At 37.7% G+C, this 20,752-nt stretch overlaps 1 protein-coding gene across 1 annotated transcript in view; it reads right to left on the bottom strand.

Annotated features, from left to right (window-relative positions):
- Positions 1 to 20,752, bottom strand: part of LOC309975941 (AP-2 complex subunit beta-like) — a 59,812-nt gene that overhangs the window by 35,275 nt on the left and 3,785 nt on the right. The window contains 8 exon segments of the mRNA XM_082861308.1: positions 3,024 to 3,119; positions 3,252 to 3,372; positions 3,890 to 4,111; positions 6,357 to 6,547; positions 11,881 to 11,982; positions 11,986 to 12,016; positions 15,156 to 15,261; positions 19,404 to 19,463. Coding sequence (XP_082717434.1) covers positions 3,024 to 3,119; positions 3,252 to 3,372; positions 3,890 to 4,111; positions 6,357 to 6,547; positions 11,881 to 11,982; positions 11,986 to 12,016; positions 15,156 to 15,261; positions 19,404 to 19,440 — 906 coding nt within the window. The 5' untranslated portion in view covers positions 19,441 to 19,463.

The following is a 20,752-nucleotide window of genomic DNA, read 5'->3' on the forward strand; positions in this document are numbered from 1 at the left end:
ACAGTACTATGAAATTGCTTTTTCAGTGTTATTTATTGACTCAATGGCTTATGCTTAATCTTTAACCTAACCAACTTAATATGATAAAATTATACATTTTTTTCACCTCAGGATACTTAAAGCAACAAGGAAACACTTGTACTTACAGTCGTGATAAAAAACAACTCCAACTCTTAACACCCAAATTTTACAATAGGCCCTGTTATCTTAGCTAAGCACTAAACTAAAATTCTTTTTTTCTCATCTGTCATATCTTTGAAACCAACTACACATTAAAAAAGGGTCAGATGCCCTGAGAGAAAAGAAGCAGCTCAGTCTGGAAGCTACAGAGAAAGGCTATTACAATTCCCTCGCTGGTTCCTGCCCTTGTCCCATGGATAGGTTAGTTAAAAACAGGCAATCACTGCCTCTCCTGCCCCAATAACTGTGTCTGGACTAGGCAACTCTTTCCAACTAATAACTTTCATGATTTAACCAGTTCTAAGAAAAGTTCTTAGGCAAATCCAGGTAACTGGAGATAAGAGAACACTATCTAAAAGGCAGGATTCTTGAAGGCTGATCTTAAGCTTCCAAAGGAGGTTCATTCCTCACACACTCATATTCCCACCAGGGCACCCTGAATCAAAGGAAGAAGTGAGAGCCACCAGAAGTTCATCTCTTCCAGAAGATGATGGATAACTTTTCCATTTAGTCACAATAGGTGGTACTAACAGCCGCTAGGAATCTAGATGCTTTGAGAACACTTTCTAGTAATTCCAGGGATAGAAAAATCTCTTTAACTTTGGAATGAGACTCTTTGCAAGAGCACTGTCAGAGAGGTTAGTAAGACAATGACATTCTGGCAGTGAAAAGCACAAAATGACTCTTCTGCTACCAAAATAGCTCTGAAAATTGTCTGCATTAATACCATAAGCAGGTGGCTATTCCACAATGAGAAAAGAAAAAGGTTAAGTAGTGGTGGTAAGTTAAGAAGTGTGGTAGTAAAAAAAAGATGTAACACATCAAGATCCAATAAACAGATTTTCCCATTTCTCAAATGGAGCAACAGAAGTATATATGGAGCAACCGAAGTATGTGAAGCAACTGAGCTGGCAGAACCAGAAGTAGAAACCAGGATTAATTAACTTCTTGCTATAACAACTAGTCTACTAAATGATTTATCAGTGGTAACTATATGAAACAGCATTCAGTAAATAAAAACAAGGAAGGCCAATTAGGAATTTGGCTTTCAGAGACACTTCTCTCACACAGCATCTGTTTCCTTCTGTTCCTGTGAAGCACTGGTCATACTGTACAAATTATTTTAGTAACTATCGTTGTGAAATCATATGGCCCAATCTGACTCAAAGTAGAACTGTAGGGACTTCCCTGGTGGTGCAGTGGTTAAGAATCCGCCTGCCAATGCAGGGGACACGGGTTGGAGCCCTGGTCCATGAAGATCCCACATACGGCGAAGCAAATAAGCCTGTGCACCACAACTACTGAGCCTGTGCTCTAGAGCCCACAAGCCACAACTACTGAGGCCGCTTGTTGCAACTACTGAGGCCCGTGCACCTAGAGCCCGTGCTCTGCCACAAGAGAAGCCACCGAAATGAGAAGCCCCCATGCACCTCAACGAAGAGTAGCCCCCACTCACCGCGACTAGAGAAAGCCCACGTGCAGCAATGAAGACCCAACGCAGCCAATTAATAAATAAATAATTAAATAAAATGTCAAAAGAAAAAAAAGCAGAATTGCATAGTCAAGTAGTAAGAACAAATATGGAGCTCTGAATCCACAATATCGTTGTGCACAGAAGCCACCATTAATTGCAACAAACTTCTGAATGAGGAAAAACAACAGAGGCTTGGTGACTGATGAAGCAGTGCATTGTAAGTTGTAGCCCTTAATACCTACTGGAAGGCTGCAACCAAACTAGGACCAATCTGCCCTCTAAGACCACAGAGAAGCCCTTCAAGAGGACTTCGAAGTAAATATCAACTCCCTGCCCTAAAGCAGAAACCTGCTAGTCAACAGCCCTGCCTATGTGCACAGAAGTCCTGACAACTTTTCTGTCATCTCATTTTTAGTATAAATAGGCAGCAATTTACTGTAAGTATGGTATACACTTCAATTAAAAAGTCATATATAAACATGCAACCATCACCATAAAATACTCCAGATAATTAAATTCAAACTGCAGAAGCAAAACCAAAAACTGTAATTCACATCACAAGAGATTTAAGAAACTATTGCAACCACAAAAAGAGGAATGCTATGAAAAAGTACCCATAACAAGAAACAGCAATGAAGGGAGGCTGTATGGAAAGATGGCTGTGCAGAAGACAAGAAAGCAACCACCCAGACTGGAGTAAGGACTGGAAGGACAGAGGACTGGAAGAGAGAAGGGTCTAGAACAAAAGAAAAGTTTTATTAATTTGATATTATGCTTGAAAAGCTGGAAGAAGATAGGAGTGCAATGAAGGCACAATGAAATTTTAAAAAAAGACAAAGACCATTATAAACTACAGAAAAAACAAAAGCCTTCATAAGAAAGAAAACGCAATCATTTGATTGTGTAGGCTCTACATATTTACAGGCATAATACACACAGCAAGCTTTGCAAGACTCTAGTTGATAGAACAAGAAATAAAGGTATATTATCTCAATTTACAAAGATAATATAGGAACAAAAACCTCATGATATAACTATACAGGGGATCTATACAGAAGGGTAGAAGTAGGAGTGATGAAGTATATGAACCAAGTTGCTTCTCTCATAGCGGAAAGTTAATAGACAATGTCTACAATTGGTAGATCAATAATTAGTAGCATAAGGATATTAGAGATATGGAAGTAATCAAAATAACTAAAACTAGGAACAGAGTTAAACATGATTCCCTCGGGAAAGAGAGGGACCAGGGACAGCTGTTTTTCATTAAAAATTCTTTAATATTTTAACAATGTGCTTTATTATTTTGATAAACTTAAAAATGTAAGGAAAGAGTCCCACAACGTGATCACAACTACCATGGGACACTTGCCTCCACCTTGATGGCACACCGTCCAATGGCCCGCCCAGCTTTGCGCACAAAGTCGACATCCACCTCTATGGCATATTCCTTCAGTTCTGCCAGAACCTGTTAAAAATCCATGAAGTGAACAATCATTAAGGATTCTCCAACAGCAATTTCATGGCCTAGGTTTTTCTGAAGGCCAGATCTTAAGATCTAAGTTATTAGATCTTATCTTGAATCTACTTTAAGTCTGACCTGAGCAACGTTGGCTTGGGATGCCAAACGAATCATGATGTCCAATTTCTCTAGTTTCACATAGATGGGATCATTGTACTTCACAAAGAAAACTTTGATCTCCTGCTTCAAGATTTCAGGCCTGTGGTACACAGAAACACAAGATAAGGAAGGTGAGGCGTATATTGATATATCCTTCTGAGTCTGCATTAATACCTAACCTGTGCTTCTCTGCTCTCCATTCACACACTCCACTCCAGGAGAAAACAACTCACAAACTTCCTCTACACCCCTCTAACCAGATCCATCTGGCAGACTATTTTTATCCTTTTTAAGGAGTAAAGTATATATTGCCAAGAAGAACCACTGGAAGAACAACAACCTGATCTAAATTACCATATTAAGCAGACACTAGCTATCATACAACTAAGAGTTCCTTCAGAAAAGAAACTAAATTGTAGAGCAACACCAGACATTCATTGTAAGAACACTCTAAAATCAACTGTTAGCCTCCTGACCCTGGGCAAGTTGCTCTACCATACAGTATTTTCATTTCCATACATTAAACAGAGTTTTAACACAGTCCTCTTTAATAATGATGTTATTAAGTTTAATTCAAAATTACAAACACTTTAATCACCAATTCATTTTTTCCCAACCTTTTCTGGACGATTAGGTTGATGTTCCTCAGGGCGACATACTGCACCTCTGGCTCCCCAGACAGCAATGTGACAAGTGGAGGGGCCAACTTCTTCAGCAGCATATTGTAGTAGTCAGAGTCCTTGGGTAACAACTCTAGAAATTTCATTAGGACTTTTACTGCTGAAAGCACCACTGCTGAGTTGGCGTGAGATAGCCGAGGAGTTACCCGCTCACAGATACTGAGGACAGAAAATGAAAATTAGTACCTTAAATGACAATTTCTTTGCTGAATCCAATCTATAAGGTAATGTTGTCAGAGGTTCCCATGGCCCAGGTATAAAGAAATTAGAAAATCAGTTAGAAAAGTCAAAACTCCATACATAGGTAAATTTGGGATCCAACACTGTGGACGCCTCAATCCCAGCAAACTACAAACAGAGCAGGGATCTCAGAAGACTTTAGGAAACCAGCAATAAGGGATGTTCAAACTGGAAGGGAACTAGCCAATACCCCAAACACCTGAAGCTCACACCATTTAACTTCCTATTTTATAGTCCACTCTGTCTCCCCATATTATGTAAGGGCTCCCTGCCTCACAGCCCTCTCCTCAGCCTATAAGAAGTCAAATTAAGCATTCTGAGAGTTATTTCATAGTGAGAGATATCAACCAACTGTGGCTGAAGTTTCACTGTAAGATGCAGAATGAGATGGGGTGACAGGGAAAACCACCCAACCTCTTGCATTCAGCATAATAAGGGAATCTCGGGAAGGGTGTTTGTTTGTTTGTTTTTAACAACACAACACCACTGCAATACTCTCTCAACCTCATCTCCTTCTCCTAGTCCCTGCCACCTACACTTAAATGTCTCATAAAATATAGAATATTTAGTTATCCATTGAGGGTTCTTCAGAAATTAACCTAATTTTGATAGCTCTTAGGCAACGTGAGTGGCTAGCTGACTCAGTTAAGGACACAAGGTAAGTAAGCTGTGTATTTCTCCCTTCCTCCTGTATCTACTTGGCTGACTCCCTGACCTCCTTTAGGTGTTTATACAAATGCTACCTTCTCAGGGAGACCTTTCCTGACCACCCAGCATTTGTTAGATCTCCTCCTTACTTTATCTTTCTTGTTAACACTTATCATCATCTGACCTATTATATGCTGTATTACGTATACATATTATATATACTTCTGCCCTATCCCTCAGAATAAGTGTTCCATAAGAGCTATGATTTTTGTCTGTCCACTGCTATATCCTCAGAGCCTAGAACAATGTCTGGCATACAGCATGGGCTCAATAAATATTTGCTGAGTGAATGAGTAAGTGTGAGATGTCAATGACCTAGAGAAAATAAAATTGTATGTAAAGTTCTTTCCAGAAGATATTTGTACTTTCAGTGATGGAAAGAAACTATCAGGGTGAGCTTTGGTTAAATCCAGAGGGAACAATTTCCCAGACAAGTGAAGAGCACTTACATTATAGTAGCTCAAGCTTTAGCCGGGCAAGGAAGGTTCCTATCTACCATAATTAAAAAGAAGAGCCAGGACTTCCCTGGTGGCGCAGTGGTGGAGAGTCCGCCTACCGATGCAGGGGACACGGGTTCGTGCTCCGGTCTGGGAAGATCCCACATGCCGCGGAGCAGCTGGGTCCGTGAGCCATGGCCGCTGAGCCTGCGCGTCCGGAGCCTGTGCTCCGCAACGGGAGAGGCCACAGCGATGAGAGGCCCACGTACCGCAAAAAAAATAATAATAATAATAAATAAAATAAAATAAAATGAAGAGCCAACAATTCTTCAGAATTATTTTGCCTAGTACAGTGCCTATATACACAAAATGCTCAATAAAAACTGATGATACCTCCAATTCTGTAAACTAAAATGTATGTATGTGTATATGAAATTTAGTAGTCAGTATCTGATAGTCAAAGAAAATCTGCAACACTAAAGTGGTAGAGAGCTGAGCAGAACAATCCAGGTGTGCCTTCCAAAATCTTCTCCAAATTCAGACTGATGTGATTCCTATATCTAACGGAAGACATCATACATTTTGCTGGCTCCAACACAGTTTCTCTAGTACTAATTATAGGTATAAGGCAGCTCAATAATTAGTATGAAGCCACTTACTATGCATCTAAAAGAACGAAAATTTTGTTACTACAGTGAGAGACGCTCAAAAAACCTTTGCCAAATGGCTAGGAATTGCTGTATGAGAGATGTGAGACCATGCTGAGGGAGAGTTTTTCAGAGGGTTGTAACTATACTGTTCAAAGAAGAAATGAAAAATACACATCTCCTCTTAGGAAGAGCTATTTTTTGCATGGTTTACTCTACCACCTAAAATGTTCCTAAATACATTGAGAAAATACCACAGGATAGCAATATATATCCCATAAGCCACTGATTTTCTCAACGTAACAGACCCTTATTCTAATACAGACTGAACCGGTCAAGACTCCTAGATACTATCCAGAAAAACAGACTGACCTCTGAGCCTCCCGGTCATCTTTAGGGTTGTAATTAGACAGGCAGTCCAGGATGAAAATCTGGCCCCGCTCGGTACACTCATTCAGGGCTGTCAGTAGCTTATTAATGTTCTGTGGATTCAGATCGAGTAAGTTGCTGTTTGGGTGAGATTCACTGATTTCAGATAATGCTGCTACAGCATTAGCCACCACCTGGGAAAGAAGCAGATATGACCTTGATTTGTCAAGAACAGTACAACTATTTCTCTGGATCACTTCATAGATCTCAACCCATAACTGTTCCTGAACATTTTATGCAGTCAGCTAGAAAGAGATATACTGCTTTCAAAATGTATAAAAAACCACTAATGATGGCATATATAGCTTCCTCATGGTCAGGCAACACAGAATTAAAACAATTCACATATTAGCAGAGAGTTCCTCATGATTTACTATTAAAACAATAATAATTTTAATAGTAGTCAACACTATCAGTAGAATTAAGACACATGAACAGCTGTAAAAGAAGTGAAGGTTATGGACTTCCCTCACAGTCCAGTGGTTAAGACTCGTGCTTCCACTGCAGGGGGGCATGGGTTCGATCCCTGGTTGGAGAACTAAGATCCCACATGCCTCGCAGCCAAAACAAGACAAAAAACACAAAACAGTGAAGTTTAAATATGAAACACCTACATTAGGCAATGGAAAGAAAAATCTAGGCCAAACAATTTTATAGGTGTATGGGCGTGCATGTACTGGGGGGTGGGGAGGTGATACTTCAGGTGTCAATCACACCTTAAGTCTCAGAGTAAGAAAATGTGACCTTGAAACCATAGTTCACTGTAACATGATGTTAGGAAAGCACATAATCTCCATGAAATTCAATTTCCTCATCTGAAAGTGGGATAATTTAATGCACCTCACAGATTAGCTTTAGTTTGAGGATAAAATCAGATGACTTATGTATAAGTGCTTTCTACAAAGCCTTATACAAAGTTAAGGTGGCAATATTACCATAGTTCATCAAGACTAAGTTGCACAGTTTTTCATATTAACATCTCTGAAGTTGGGATATATTTAATAATCAACGGCATGTCAGTTTAATAGGAGGTATTTTTCTTTCTACATAATACAGGAAATAATAATGCATCTTAGAATCAATGAAATATGGTACCTCAAATGTATCCTTAACTCAGGCAGTATGATAAATGAAAAATTGCTACCAAATATAAGAAAGTACACTTGTATCCTGACTTAACAGACCCAGAAATCCATACTAGCTGCAAGAAAAAAAAGTGGACACTTTATCAAAATTACAGATTATGTCTAATTTAACTAAGAAACCTACAACCAATGAATGTTTAAAGTAATTTTAAGATTATAAAAACACCCAAAAATAAACAAAACAGACAAAAAACTATAGCTCTGTACAACTGAATTTAAAAACACATTTTGCAGTGAGGCTCTCAGCTGTTGCTAAATATTAGCACAGTAAGGCCATATATAAATATTCTGTAAGCATAAGTGAGATGCAATAGGTAGCAGCTTCATTAATTATGTATATTGAAAAGATTCTCAAAAATGTCAACTCATTTTTAGTTCTGACTGAAGTCCCTGTTAAAAGCTTGAGAAACTAAGAGTTGTATGATTATCCTTTTGCTAGCAAGAGAAGAAACATAATGGTTACAGTTTAGCTATTGATTTTAATATCCATGTCACTTGGGTACTCTGCAGATTATCCCAGTATATGATTTTACCTAGAAGATAAATTCTAGAGAATATGGTTTTTTAAATCAAATAATACATTGATGACAGTATCCATTAACTAAGATAATGATGCCACAAATGGAATCACCTTCAGTTATAACTTAGTGATCAGGAGAAAAAATTCCAAGATGAAAAAAAATCAAAGGTTCACTTGGTAAGTATGATTATGGATATAATATTTTATTGTTATTAACACAAATCGAGAAGGATTATCTAGTTCACCTATCACATGATAGCATGCATGAGGTTCTTTCCTGACTTAATTTTTGTTTGCCAAGCATGGTCTTTAGTAAAAATTAAAAAGCATGAAAATTGAAACAATAATCTCCATCATCTCAGTGCTTTACATGCAGGGAAAAGGTACTGTGTTTCCCCTGTATAATACACTTAATACACTGGATTACAGGATAAAGGATCAAAATGTCACACTGGAAGAACAAATGCCTGTTTTCCTCTCTTGCTGCCAACACATGCCCAGTCTTTGTTACCAGTTCGTCCAAAACAAATGTCCTGTCGCAACTTACCATTTCTGCCAGTCAAGCTTTTTTAATGTTAAAAAAAACTAAACATGAGGTCTGTTAACAGGAAATGTTGAACAGAATGAACAATTAGAACTCCTCTGCTAACATCACAGGTAACTGGAAATTAAACCACGTATATAATGCAGCTAATGAAGTATATGTTCTGGTGGTAAAACAGGCAATTTTCACTTATTATCACATTAAAACAAGAAAAGAAACAGGGAAAAGTAAATCTAATTAAAAGATCCAGAGAGATCAGATTATATGATTATGTTTAGAAAAGTTTGCATGGGGAAAAAAGATCACTGCCAAATGGTCACTGAGCCAATGACTGACCAGAGGAGATACACCCCCAATAACAAAACTCTACTGCTATTCCTCTAAAATTCCTTCTATTCTACCTTTCCACTTTCATCTCCTAATCTTCACATTCATACTGCTAAGTTTTCAGAAATATACTGAGGTGGGCCAATAAAGAGCTGCTTAGAGTTCTCCTGGTCAGTAAGCCATGCTTCTCTCACTCTAATGGAAATTTAAAATGAGCATCGAATCTCAAGCAGGCAAAGACTGACTTCAAGACAGCAGCTGGGTAGCTGGGGTATACAGGACAACTCACCTGTCTCTGTGTTTCTTTGGAATTTTGTATAGAATGTAGTACATATATTATCTGTTTGTAAAAATAAACTTTAAAAATAATGTATTGAAACATGATTTACTTCCTCTTCCCAGAGAGCCTTCCCCAAACAATAATTCATTATCAAAAGAAAAAATCTGACTCTTGCAGTAACTGCCCTGGTTTACTAGTGCATTAAAACAAAGGTTATGTCTCTTTCTCTTGTACCATCACTTTGAATGTGAACTAAGACTAACATGCGTAACATTTTCCCCCCTAGAAAACTGGCAGTTCTTTTAGGAAACACTGCCATGAAAAGAACAATGGCCTTTTAATTATAATCTCAGAAAAACTGGAGTTCCCAAGAAAGAAAGGGGTTTCTAAAGGAAGTTTTGCTTTAAAAATGGATTTATAAATAGGGTTTAAGTGAGTTTTCTCAGCACATTGGTTGATTTACAAAGAGCTGGCATCTAGGCTACAAAGGAACATATCCCATAGCATCAAAAGAAATTTTTTTTTAATTCATCTTGCCTCCCAATTATGGTAAATTCTGTTCTTTGGAAGACTGCAATGAAACATTCCTCCTCCCCATACCACCCATACCCCCTGTAGACCTAATATAATATGTATACTTAACAGATATTAAACACAAACATATACATACATACAGAAGTATGCGTGCACGTGCATGTGTGTGTGTAAAATCACACTCAATACTAGACAAATTTTTCTCTGCCTTAACTACAGACTTCCCTTCAATTTGACAGTTCATTGTGGACCCTTGGAGTCTGCTGAATTTTTTTTTTAATGTAAGCAATTTGTGTTTTGACTTACTTTATACTATACCTAATAGAATTGGACAAAGAGATAAAAGACAATAATAGCTAAAACTTACTGAACACTTACTATGCCATTTACCTTCCCAGCAACTCTAAGGTAGTTGCTATCAAAATCCACCTATTACAGATAAGGAAATAGGCTTTAAAAATGAATTTATAAATAGGATTAGAGAAATTCAGTGAATTGCTTAGCCAACAAAGCTGGAAAGGAAAAATGCTTGAATACAAACTCAAGACCTGGGGCTTCCCTGGTGGCACAGTGGCTGAGAGTCTGCCTGCCGATGCAGGGGACACAGGTTCATGCCCCGGTCCGGGAAGATCCCACATGCTGTGGAGCGGCTGGGCCCGTGAGCCATGGCCGCTGAGCCTGCACATCCGGAGCCTGTGCTCCACAATGGGAGAGGCCACAGAGATGAGAGGCCCGCGTACTGCAAAAACAACAACAGCAACAACAAAAAATCAGGAATTGGAAAGATATGTCCCACTCCACAAATATTAAGCAGGGAGAAAAGAGGGCTGGATATCTGGGGCCTACAGCCAAGAAAGCAAAGGAGAATCTAGAAGCTGGTTTGTGCCCAACATAAGTTCCTTGCACGAAGCAGCAGAGAGGGCCCTCTGAAATCCTGATTAACATACATTCTCCTTTCTTAGCAAGTGCCTCCAAATACAGTACAAATAGAACACTTACCAAGAAGGAACACCCCTTAAATTGCCCTATATTAAAATTTTTCTTTAAACATTATAAACCTATGCACATGCTAACTTCCAAAAAATGTAAACTAAATTCTTTCCAATGATATCATCCATCTATGAATCACCAGACAGAAAGAATGAAATGTTATAATGATCCTGTACATTGTAGGTAAACACAGAAAAAGAACAAAAATTCCATGAGGAGGAAGAAAGCATGTTTATTTTCCAAAACAATTTAATAGAAGCTAATTTTAGAAATGCTGTCTGATTTTTGCTTTTAATGTAGACTAAATTCCAGGCAGAGGAAAAAGAAGTAAACAAAACAAAATGAAACAAAAACCCTAATAAGAACAACCTTATTACTGTGTTCATCAAATCTAATGATAGGAGAATTCTGACTGGATATCCAATAATATTAAGGACTTTCTTTAATGATCAGCTGATTAAATGAGTTTTTCATTCTTAAGATGTTTGGGATTTGCTTTAAAATCATCCAGTAGGAGAGGAGGTGGGGGTCAGGAAAGCATGTATGGAGAGTTAAATTAAACAAAACTGGCCATAGGTTGGTAACTACTGAAACTACAAGGTAGATATTTAGGAATTTATTATACTATTCCCTCAACCTGAATATGTTTGAAAATTTCCACAATAACAAAAAAGTTAATCAACTACTGTAAGACCTATTCAATAAAACAAAATTAAAAGGCAGCTCCTGTAGTTTCCACTACATCTGAACCATAAGCATAATTTCTACAAAGATAAAATAGGTAAAACCCCAGGTTACTGACACTACAATGATATGCCCAACATTTGTCAGCCTTGGAAGATAAAACAGTGAGGTTTCACCTGGCTTTCTTCTCCCACCTGGCAAGGATGCACCAAGCCCAGCTGACAGAAGGCTCACCATATAGTCTGAACTGGAAGACAAACTCTGGCATACAGAATGCTTAAATCATGAATATTCCTACTCAATGGCCAATACTTCTCTAGAGGCCCTCTTTTGGAACAGAGGTTGCTTATTTGCAATGCAGACACTAACCATATCAAGAGACATTTCTGAAAAGGTTTTCTGAGGTAGAAGAGACTGTTCTTGAGTCCCTGGGAAAAAGTTACCTTCACAAAGCTGTTGACAGCCATGATGGCCATGTCTGGCTGACTCTTGGCATAGTTCATCAAGTAGAGATACACGAGCTTCTTTAGTCCCAGGTTGTCAGTCTACATACACTTCACTACATCTGGAAAGAGAGAGCTGAGAAAAGAGGAAGGGAAAGCGAACAGTGTTGGTGCCAGGCTGTTGGCCAGAACACAAAGAAACAGCCTTAATTTAAAAAGTGATTTGATGTGAGGACAAATGTCCACTAGTGATAATACTTACCACAGAAATGAATTACTAAAGAATTTATAATAATGGTCCCAAGAAGATGTCTAAAAATAGATTTTTAAAAAATATTTTACTATGAAAATTTTCAGATTAGAGACAGCAGTTTAATGAACCCATGTATCCATCACCCAGCTGCAAACAAATATTGATACATACCCGATCTTGTTTCATACACAACCTCAACCCACTCGCCTTCTCCCAGTCCCTACCCCATCTAGTTGCTCTAAACAATTTCTAAACAAATCCTTCACAAACATTTCATATATAATATTTTAGTGTATATCTTTACAAACTTTTTTAAAAAATCACTATGTCACACAAAAAAATTAACCATAATTTTTCATATCAATTATTTGCAGTTCAAAGCACTACAGTTGTTATGCTTTTTAATGCACATATTCTTCCATCCCTGACCAGTGGGAACTTATTTGATTAGTTTCCTTATTAAAACAGTTCTCAGATAATTAGGACCTTTGTTCAAAATTTTAACCATTTTCAGAAAATGAAACAGTTCTAAATGTGTGTGCCATGTACACATTTAGATTCTATTGTATATATACACCCATGAAGGAAGTGACCAGTAACAGGTATTGGGACTCAGACCCTAGGTTAGAATCCTGGCTACATTACCACTAGCTGTATGACTTTCGGATTATTCTTTAGCCTCACCAAGCATACACTGCTTGATCTCTAACATGGAATAACTTCTGATTCAGAATAATCTCTAGTTCAGAAGACATGAGGACTATAAAAAACATTGTAAGTAAAGGCATCTGTCCCTGTGCCTGACACAGAATGCACTTAAATTTAAACTTCCCTTTTCTTAATGACATTAGGAAGGTCATCATCAGCCTTAGGACCTTCTCAGATGTTTGAGTTACTACACCTTACATCCACCACTAGATGCTGCAATTTACTTGGCATTCTTGTACTCATCCATTTCTTATCAGCAGCATTTGACCCAACTAATAAAAGGAAAATCAATGCATTTCATATTAACATAAATATTTTAAAGTAAAAATCTACCTATTTTACTTATTTTTTTTAAATTAAGATGACATTGTTTTAATTTTTGCCAATCTCTTTAATGTCTACTTTAAACAAAAACAGCTGGATTCTCACACATGCTCCTGCATTCAACCTGTTGTAGAATGTTGTTTAGCTGAAGTGTAAGAAGAAAATCCATTTGCATACACGTATATAAATTGGAAAATGGAGGAGTATTTTAATAGCTTTTTCATATAACTGGATATTCTCCTTTGATACATTAAAGCTAGACAAATGGTTGTTTTTCTTTTTAGTCCACAAATGGTAGTTTCTTAAAAGTTAGGTACAATATGGAATCTGAAACCATATCAATAAACTTTCTGTACTTGGTTGCATTAAAATCCATTCATTTATCACTTATTTTGAATGGATATTTTACCCATGCATAATTTTGTGATGTATGCACTGGTCATTTGGAAAATATTGGTTCAATGAGTTATGCAGATCTTCTCTATGGTGGCATATTTCATTATACAGCAGCAAATAATCACAGTCATTAATTTCACCACCAATCTCATCAGAAAAATCTCTAAGTATTGGGAAGCTATCAAGCTCACGATGGGAGATACAAGTTTTCCAACACTCTAATTTTTACTTTAAAGTCGAAATTTATCTACTGTCAAATTTTTTCCCTTGAAGTGACAGGTTCACTTTGTTCATTTTTTATAAAGTGTCTCCCAAATACTGAAGTCTGATTAACTATAGTTCTGTCTGTCAATCTTTCTTTCACAAAGAAATGGTGTTCCCAAGTCAAACAATTGTGCAAGGGCTTTTTTTCAAGTCAACTGTCACACTTTGCTATGCAGTAGAAGTACTTTATGCCTAATTCCTATTTCATCACACAGAATACTAAAAAGACCTGAACTCAAGGTTCAAGGTTTACTGAAATAAATTTTTAGTGCTTCATGCAGGACAGTCCTAAGTGAAACTGCCCTTTTTTCCTGCAAGCACATGATGGTGAAGAATACAATGACTACTTTTACAGTTTGGCACCACTGCCTTAATTCACACTAAGGCACCAGCCATGCAAATGTCAACACAGTGAAAAGGGTAAATAACACCTAAGTATTATTACAAGAATAGCTTTGACTTCATGGATTTCATGGAAAGGATCTCGGGAATCCTCAGGGGCCTGCAGACAATCCTTATTTATTTCCAAATGGCCTTCCTAAATTACAGGAAAAAAGGGAGAAAAAAAAAAGACACTTTGGATTTTGTTACCACTGATTTTCCTCTTGAATTCAGCAATTAAAGGCAGTGTTGTAAAGTTGAGGGCACTGGCTTGAGCCAATTAAAGTACACATGGGCTTCTGTTTCTCAGTATGTTTTTATCATCTTCTAAAACTACCTCAGCAACAGATTTGTAACTGTGCCAGCTCTCAGGAGGTTTTATGCTAGATCTGTATGCAAGTGAAATCAAACTCGTTTCACTCAAAAAAAAAAAAAACTTAATCACAGAGTTAATATAAAAGCAACTACACTTCCTGATGTTTCCAGTGGGACAAACTCATTCTTATACGTTCTGACTGTAATAGCTTTAAATAAAAAGCAGTAGGGCTTCCCTGGTGGCGCAGTGGTTGAGAATCTGCCTGCCAAGGCAGGGGACACGGGTTCGAGCCCTGGTCTGGGAAGATCCCACATGTCGCGGAGCAACTGGGCCCATGCGTCACAACTACTGAGCCTGCGCGTCTGGAGCCCATGCTCCGCAACAAGAGAGGCCGCGATAGTGAGAGGCCCGCACACCACGGTAGGGAGCAAACACGGTGAAGAGTGACCCCCGCTTGCCACAACTAGAGAAAGCCCTCGCACACAAACGAAGACCCAACACAGCCATAAATAAATAAATAAATAAATTTAAATCATGTGGGCTTCTATGAAGACCTTTGCTTAAAAAAAAAAAAGCATTAAAAGCCATAGAGTAAGAGTCTAAAATGAGCAAAGCAGAAGAGATTACCCTTACCTAACATCTTTCCCCACAGTCATAGCAGCAATCACTTTCTTCACAGCCTCCTTCCTCTTTTCTTTCTTTTCATTGTTGAGTTCAGCCTTTAATTCAAAGATTTCTCCTAAAAGACAACAAACGGGTGAGGTCCCAGGATCAGAGAACTAGAGCAGAACACTGTACCATATAGCAAATAACACAACAGCTGACCAGTGGCAGGGCTGCAACTGAAATAGGACTATTTAAAAATTATAGGATAGGTACAGTTCAAATCCCTAGAATATTAACCAACGCATTGATAAGGATGCTATTTTGGGGTTATCGCCAGAGAGGAAGGTGTAAGCCAGATCTCAGGAAGCACAGAAGTGGGAAAAAGGAAAGATATCTCATGATATCTTACTACGATGGGGAGAGAACAGCATCTGAGGGATGATCTCCCATCAGAATTTCAAAGTCCTGGGAAAAAAATAAATGCAGGCAGCAAACAGGTTCACAAATCAATGTTTTCAAACCAGAAGAGACTCCTCATTCACCTACTCTCAACTCCACAAACAACTGAGGCTCAAAGGTCACTAAGTGAGCGAGTGACAGAGCTGGCCTTAGAACTGTTTCTCCCGACTCTCTAATCCAGTGTTTCTCAATGTTGGCTACACACTATTACCCGGGAAGTATCTAGAAATGCCAATGCTCAGGCTCTACTCTGGACCAAATAAATCAGAATGTCAAGGAGTAGAACTCCTACGTTCACATTTTTTAAAGTTTCCTCAAGTGATTCTAATGTATAATCAGGGTTGAGAATCACTGCTCTAATTAGTACTTTAAGATGATAATGGGCTTTAAGGCCCTATCCTGTTCAATCAATCTAAGAACAGAAATAATAATCCTGAAGCTTCAAGAATGGTACAAACCAGAGTCATTTCTAAAGGTATAATCTTAAATGACTGACTGCTCAGGCCCTGCACCGTGAAATGCCAGGACTGTCACCACTATTTTAAGGCCCAGGCTCACCTATCTTCAGAAAGCTGGAGCTGAAATAAGAAAAAAGGTTAACAGCCCTCAACTGGTTTTAAAAGAAAGAAGAAAATATACTATAAGACCACGAAAAATAAGTTGACTATTGTCACTTCAACTTTCAATCCACAGTATTGCCTCATTTTCTTCCACCTTTATGACTGTTCTTGATGTTCATTTTAACCTCGTTCACCAGTATAGAAATAGTGGGGGCATCAAACTAGGTGATCTGCTGAAGCCTCTAAATGGGAAGGATGAACTGGCAAGAAGCATAGAAGTTGAGCACTAAAAAAGCCTGTTACATCAAAATCCATCGCTAACAAAGCAAACAAACTGTTACAAAAATCACCCTTTTATTTGACAGCTGCAAAAATAGCACAGACAGAAAAGCTGGGCCCTTTGAAGAGTCACTCTCCTCTTCTCCAAGTCATCTGCTGCTAAACCCAGCTCTTAGGGTTCCCATCATTTACTTCTGAAAACAGTAAAGGACAAGCAGCACGGTTTCAGAAAATCTGAATTGTGAATAGCAGCAGGAGCTGAAGAATCAAAACAGGATATAACTGAAATTATTCCAATTCCAACAGCATAAATTTAAAGAATATGCACCAGTGGCAGTTCTGGTGGGTGTTACAGGAAGTAAAAGGAACACAGTCTATCCATTTTTTAAAATGTGGTATTTACCCAGCCATGATTCATCTCTAAGTCTCAAACCTTTATATAAATCCCTGAATTAAAAAAAGGTTACCAGGACCCATTATAAGTGAAGGTTTGAAAATTAGGTGAGTTTTTAAATTACATCTTTTTGTGTTATTATAGAAACATCTTGGTCATCAAAGTACACAAAATGTTAACAGAATAAATAAATACATTTCAGAATGATAAGAGAATAAGAAAAAAAGCTGAAAATGAATGACAAAGGGCTAAATGCTTTTGTACGCTATAAGCAGTAAAAACAGCAAGAAGTTGGGTGGAGCCAAGGAGGAGCATGGAGGCAAGGTATCTCATACATACTACAGCTTTATTAAATTCTTATCTTTCCCCCCTCCTTTTCCCCTGAATCAAATCTACCAAGCATTGCTAGCAGCTAGCAACAGTTCTCAATCTCGGCTACACATCAGAAAATTCTGGGGAGCTTTTAAAAAAACCCCACGTCTAGGCCATATCCCACACCAAAGAAATCAGTATATCTGCAGGGATAGGGCTGGACATCAACTATTGTCTTTTACTTCACTGGGCAATTCCAATGTGCAGGCAAGGCTGAAAGCCATGGACTAGTAGCTAATGTAATTAAGCAACTCTCTATGGTGTTTTCTGTATTATAATAGAAGTTTACCCAAACAACAGAAATATGCTTGTGCTTTCTAGAAAATTTTCTGGTGCTCCAGGCCACTATGTGTGCCCTCCCATTTTCTTTTTCTTTTGAAATCATTTTAATCTTAAAGAAAAGTTGCAAAATTCCCCATCTGCTAACATTATGCCACATTTGCTTTATCATACTTTTTATATATTTATACATTTTTTTCTGATTCATTGAATAAGTAAACTGTAGACATCATGTCTCTTTAGCTCTAAATATGTCATTGTATAACTTCTAAGAACAAGGAATTATGTTACATAACTATAATATAATGATGAAAATCAGGAAGTTTAACGGTGATATACTGTCATTATCTAATCTATAAACCTTATTCAAAGATCTTGATAAAGTCTTTTATAGTAATTTTACTCCCATCCTCCTTGGGCCATGATCCAATGCAGGATCATGCATTACATTTACTGTCATGTCTCTTTAGTCTCCTTTAATCTGAAACAGCTGGTCAGCCTTTGTCTTTCATGATAATGACATTTTTAAAAAGTACAGGCCAGTCACTTTATAGAACACCCTCAGCTGTCACGGGTGTTCCCTCATGATTACACTGAGATTATGCCTTTTGACAGCCATAATTCAGAAATGATGGTATGAAATCATCATGTGTGGAAGGATAAGAAAATATCAAATCTCCATGCATTGTTTTGCATAATCATTTTTTGTTAAAAATTTTAAAAATCATATGTATTAATACATGCATGGAAAAGACGGAGGATACATACCGAGTTCCCATCAGGAACAGGAATAGGGAGGGAGGGAACTTTCATTTTTACTTTTTATTGCTGTATTGCTTTAGTAGTACTCCTTGTAATAAAATGTTTATTTCCAAGTAAAAAATAAAAGAATTTGGTGCAACCACTGTGGAAAACAGTATGGAGGTTCCTTAAAAAACTAGAGTTACCATATGATCCAACAAACCCACTCTTAGGTATATATCCAGAGAAAATCCTAATTCAAAAAGATACATGCACCCCAACGTTCACGGCAGCACTATTTACAATAGTCAGGACATGGAAGCAACTTAAGTGTCCATCTACAGATGAATGGATAAAGAAGATATGGTTTATATATATTATGGAGTATTATTCAGCCATAAAAAGAATGAAATACTGCCATTTTCAGGAACATGGATGGACCCAGAGATTACCATACTAAGTAAAGTAAGTCAGACAAAGAAAGACAAATATATGGTATCACTTATATGTGGAATCTAAAAAATGATACAAATGGACTTATTTACAAAACAGACACACTCACAGACACAGAAAATAAACTTATGGTTACCAAACAGGAAGGGAGGAAGGGATAAATCAGGACCTTGGGATTAGCAGATACAAACTAATATATATTAAATAAAAGACAAGGTCCTACTGTATAGCACAGGGAACTATATTCAATATCTTGTAATAACCTATAATGGGAAAGAATCTGAAAAAGAATATATATATGTATACATACACACACACACACACACACACACATACACACATACATATATACATACACACACACAACTGAATCACTTTGCTGTGCACCAGAAACAAATACAACATTGTAAACCAATTACACTCAATTTTTTTAAAAAAGAGAAAATAAATGTGCTTCTTCCTTTTACCCTCCTCAGATCTATCAGTCTTCAATGGATCAATCTTGGATCTCTTCGTTTCACTAAAACCTTCAAGTCAAAATGATGTGCACCACAGCTGTATCTTTAAAAACCCATAATTTAATAATTTACTCAATACACTTTTCTGTAGGATATCCCCAATGAGATGGTCCAAGACATACATGTCTGAAGAGGTCAGGAGCATTCTACTTGGAACAATCTTACACCACAACTTTTGAAGAATCTTCAAAAAAGGCTGTGATCAGGTTCTCATACTTACCTTTTTTATTGGTTGTGAAGTACTTGGAGTCAGTCATGGTTGTGGATCTTTAATGTGCACCTACAGCAAGAGAAGAGAATTCCTTTAACCAAGTTATTTATGTCCAGCAAGGCATTCAACTAATTTTAAGATCATTTATATACAAGAATTTCTGCATTCAGAAAGTATCTTCATCCTTACCACCATCACTGGTGATCCAAAGGGATGCAAGGATAATTAAGAATGTAATCCTTGCCTCAAAAGCTAATTGGAGGGCTTCCCTGGTGGCGCAGTGGTTGAGAGTCCGCCTGCCGATGCAGGAGACGCGGGTTCGTGCCCCGGTCCGGGAGGATCCCGCGTGCCGCGGAGCGGCTGGGCCCGTGAGCCATGGCCGCTGAGCCTGCGCGTCCGGAGCCTGTGCTCCGCGGCGGGAGAGGCCACAGCAGTGAGAGGCCCGCGTACCGCAAAAAAAAAAAAAAAAAAAGCTAATTGGAACAAAATCCAAAGGCCTAATGGAATAGAGTGATAATCTGAACCTATCATAGTTTTATGATTTTATCCACAATTATCTCTTCAGAGTCTCCAAGACCTAAAGCTACATCTTTTTACAAATACATCTTCAGTTAGTCACTCCAATATTTAAAATAAGGAAAAGTTTGTTTCAAAAGATCTCCCCATTACTTCCCATTAAAGCAAATCTGATTTACTTCCCTGCCTCAAGATGGAGTCACTCTAAGACATATATTCTGAAACAGAGTAAAACTGAAAGAGAAAAAAAATTTATCAACCTATTCACCATTACATGCAACTATCAATAAAAGGAATTTCTTTCAGAAAAAAAAGAAAAGCCTAGATTAGTAGGACAATACTCTTTTATAACAAACACCTAGAGAGGCAAACATCTAGAGAGGTGTTACGCATGGATTTTTTTTAAATTATGCTTTTCATATTTCCAACAACCTACAATTCCCCCGAGTATTCCCCAAAATAAAAAATATCAGTTTACAGTTAAAAACAATGCAAAAAACTGAGATATTTGTTCAGTCACACTGAGTACTAAAGAGAATCAGAACTGGTGTTAAAACTTAAAAGAACATGGATCCCAGCTTCAACTTTAACTTTTCTGTTCCAATTTCCAGAATTAATCCAGTTGACATAAGGCTCCATTGGTAAAACGAAAACAGCATGGACTGATCACATTTTTCCCCAAATAATGAGACAATGTTTTCTGATTTGAGAAACCCTAAGATTTTGTCCAATGTACTTGACTTCTTTAAATACATTAAAACTTTCTTTTAATAATATTCCTGCTGCACTCAAAAATGAGTAGCTTCTGGGATTTCCCTGGTGGCACAGTGGTTAAGACTCTG

The sequence above is a fragment of the Leucopleurus acutus genome (assembly GCF_964270905.1).
Source record: "Leucopleurus acutus genome assembly, chromosome: 19".
Taxonomy (NCBI): Eukaryota; Metazoa; Chordata; class Mammalia; order Artiodactyla; family Delphinidae; genus Leucopleurus; species Leucopleurus acutus.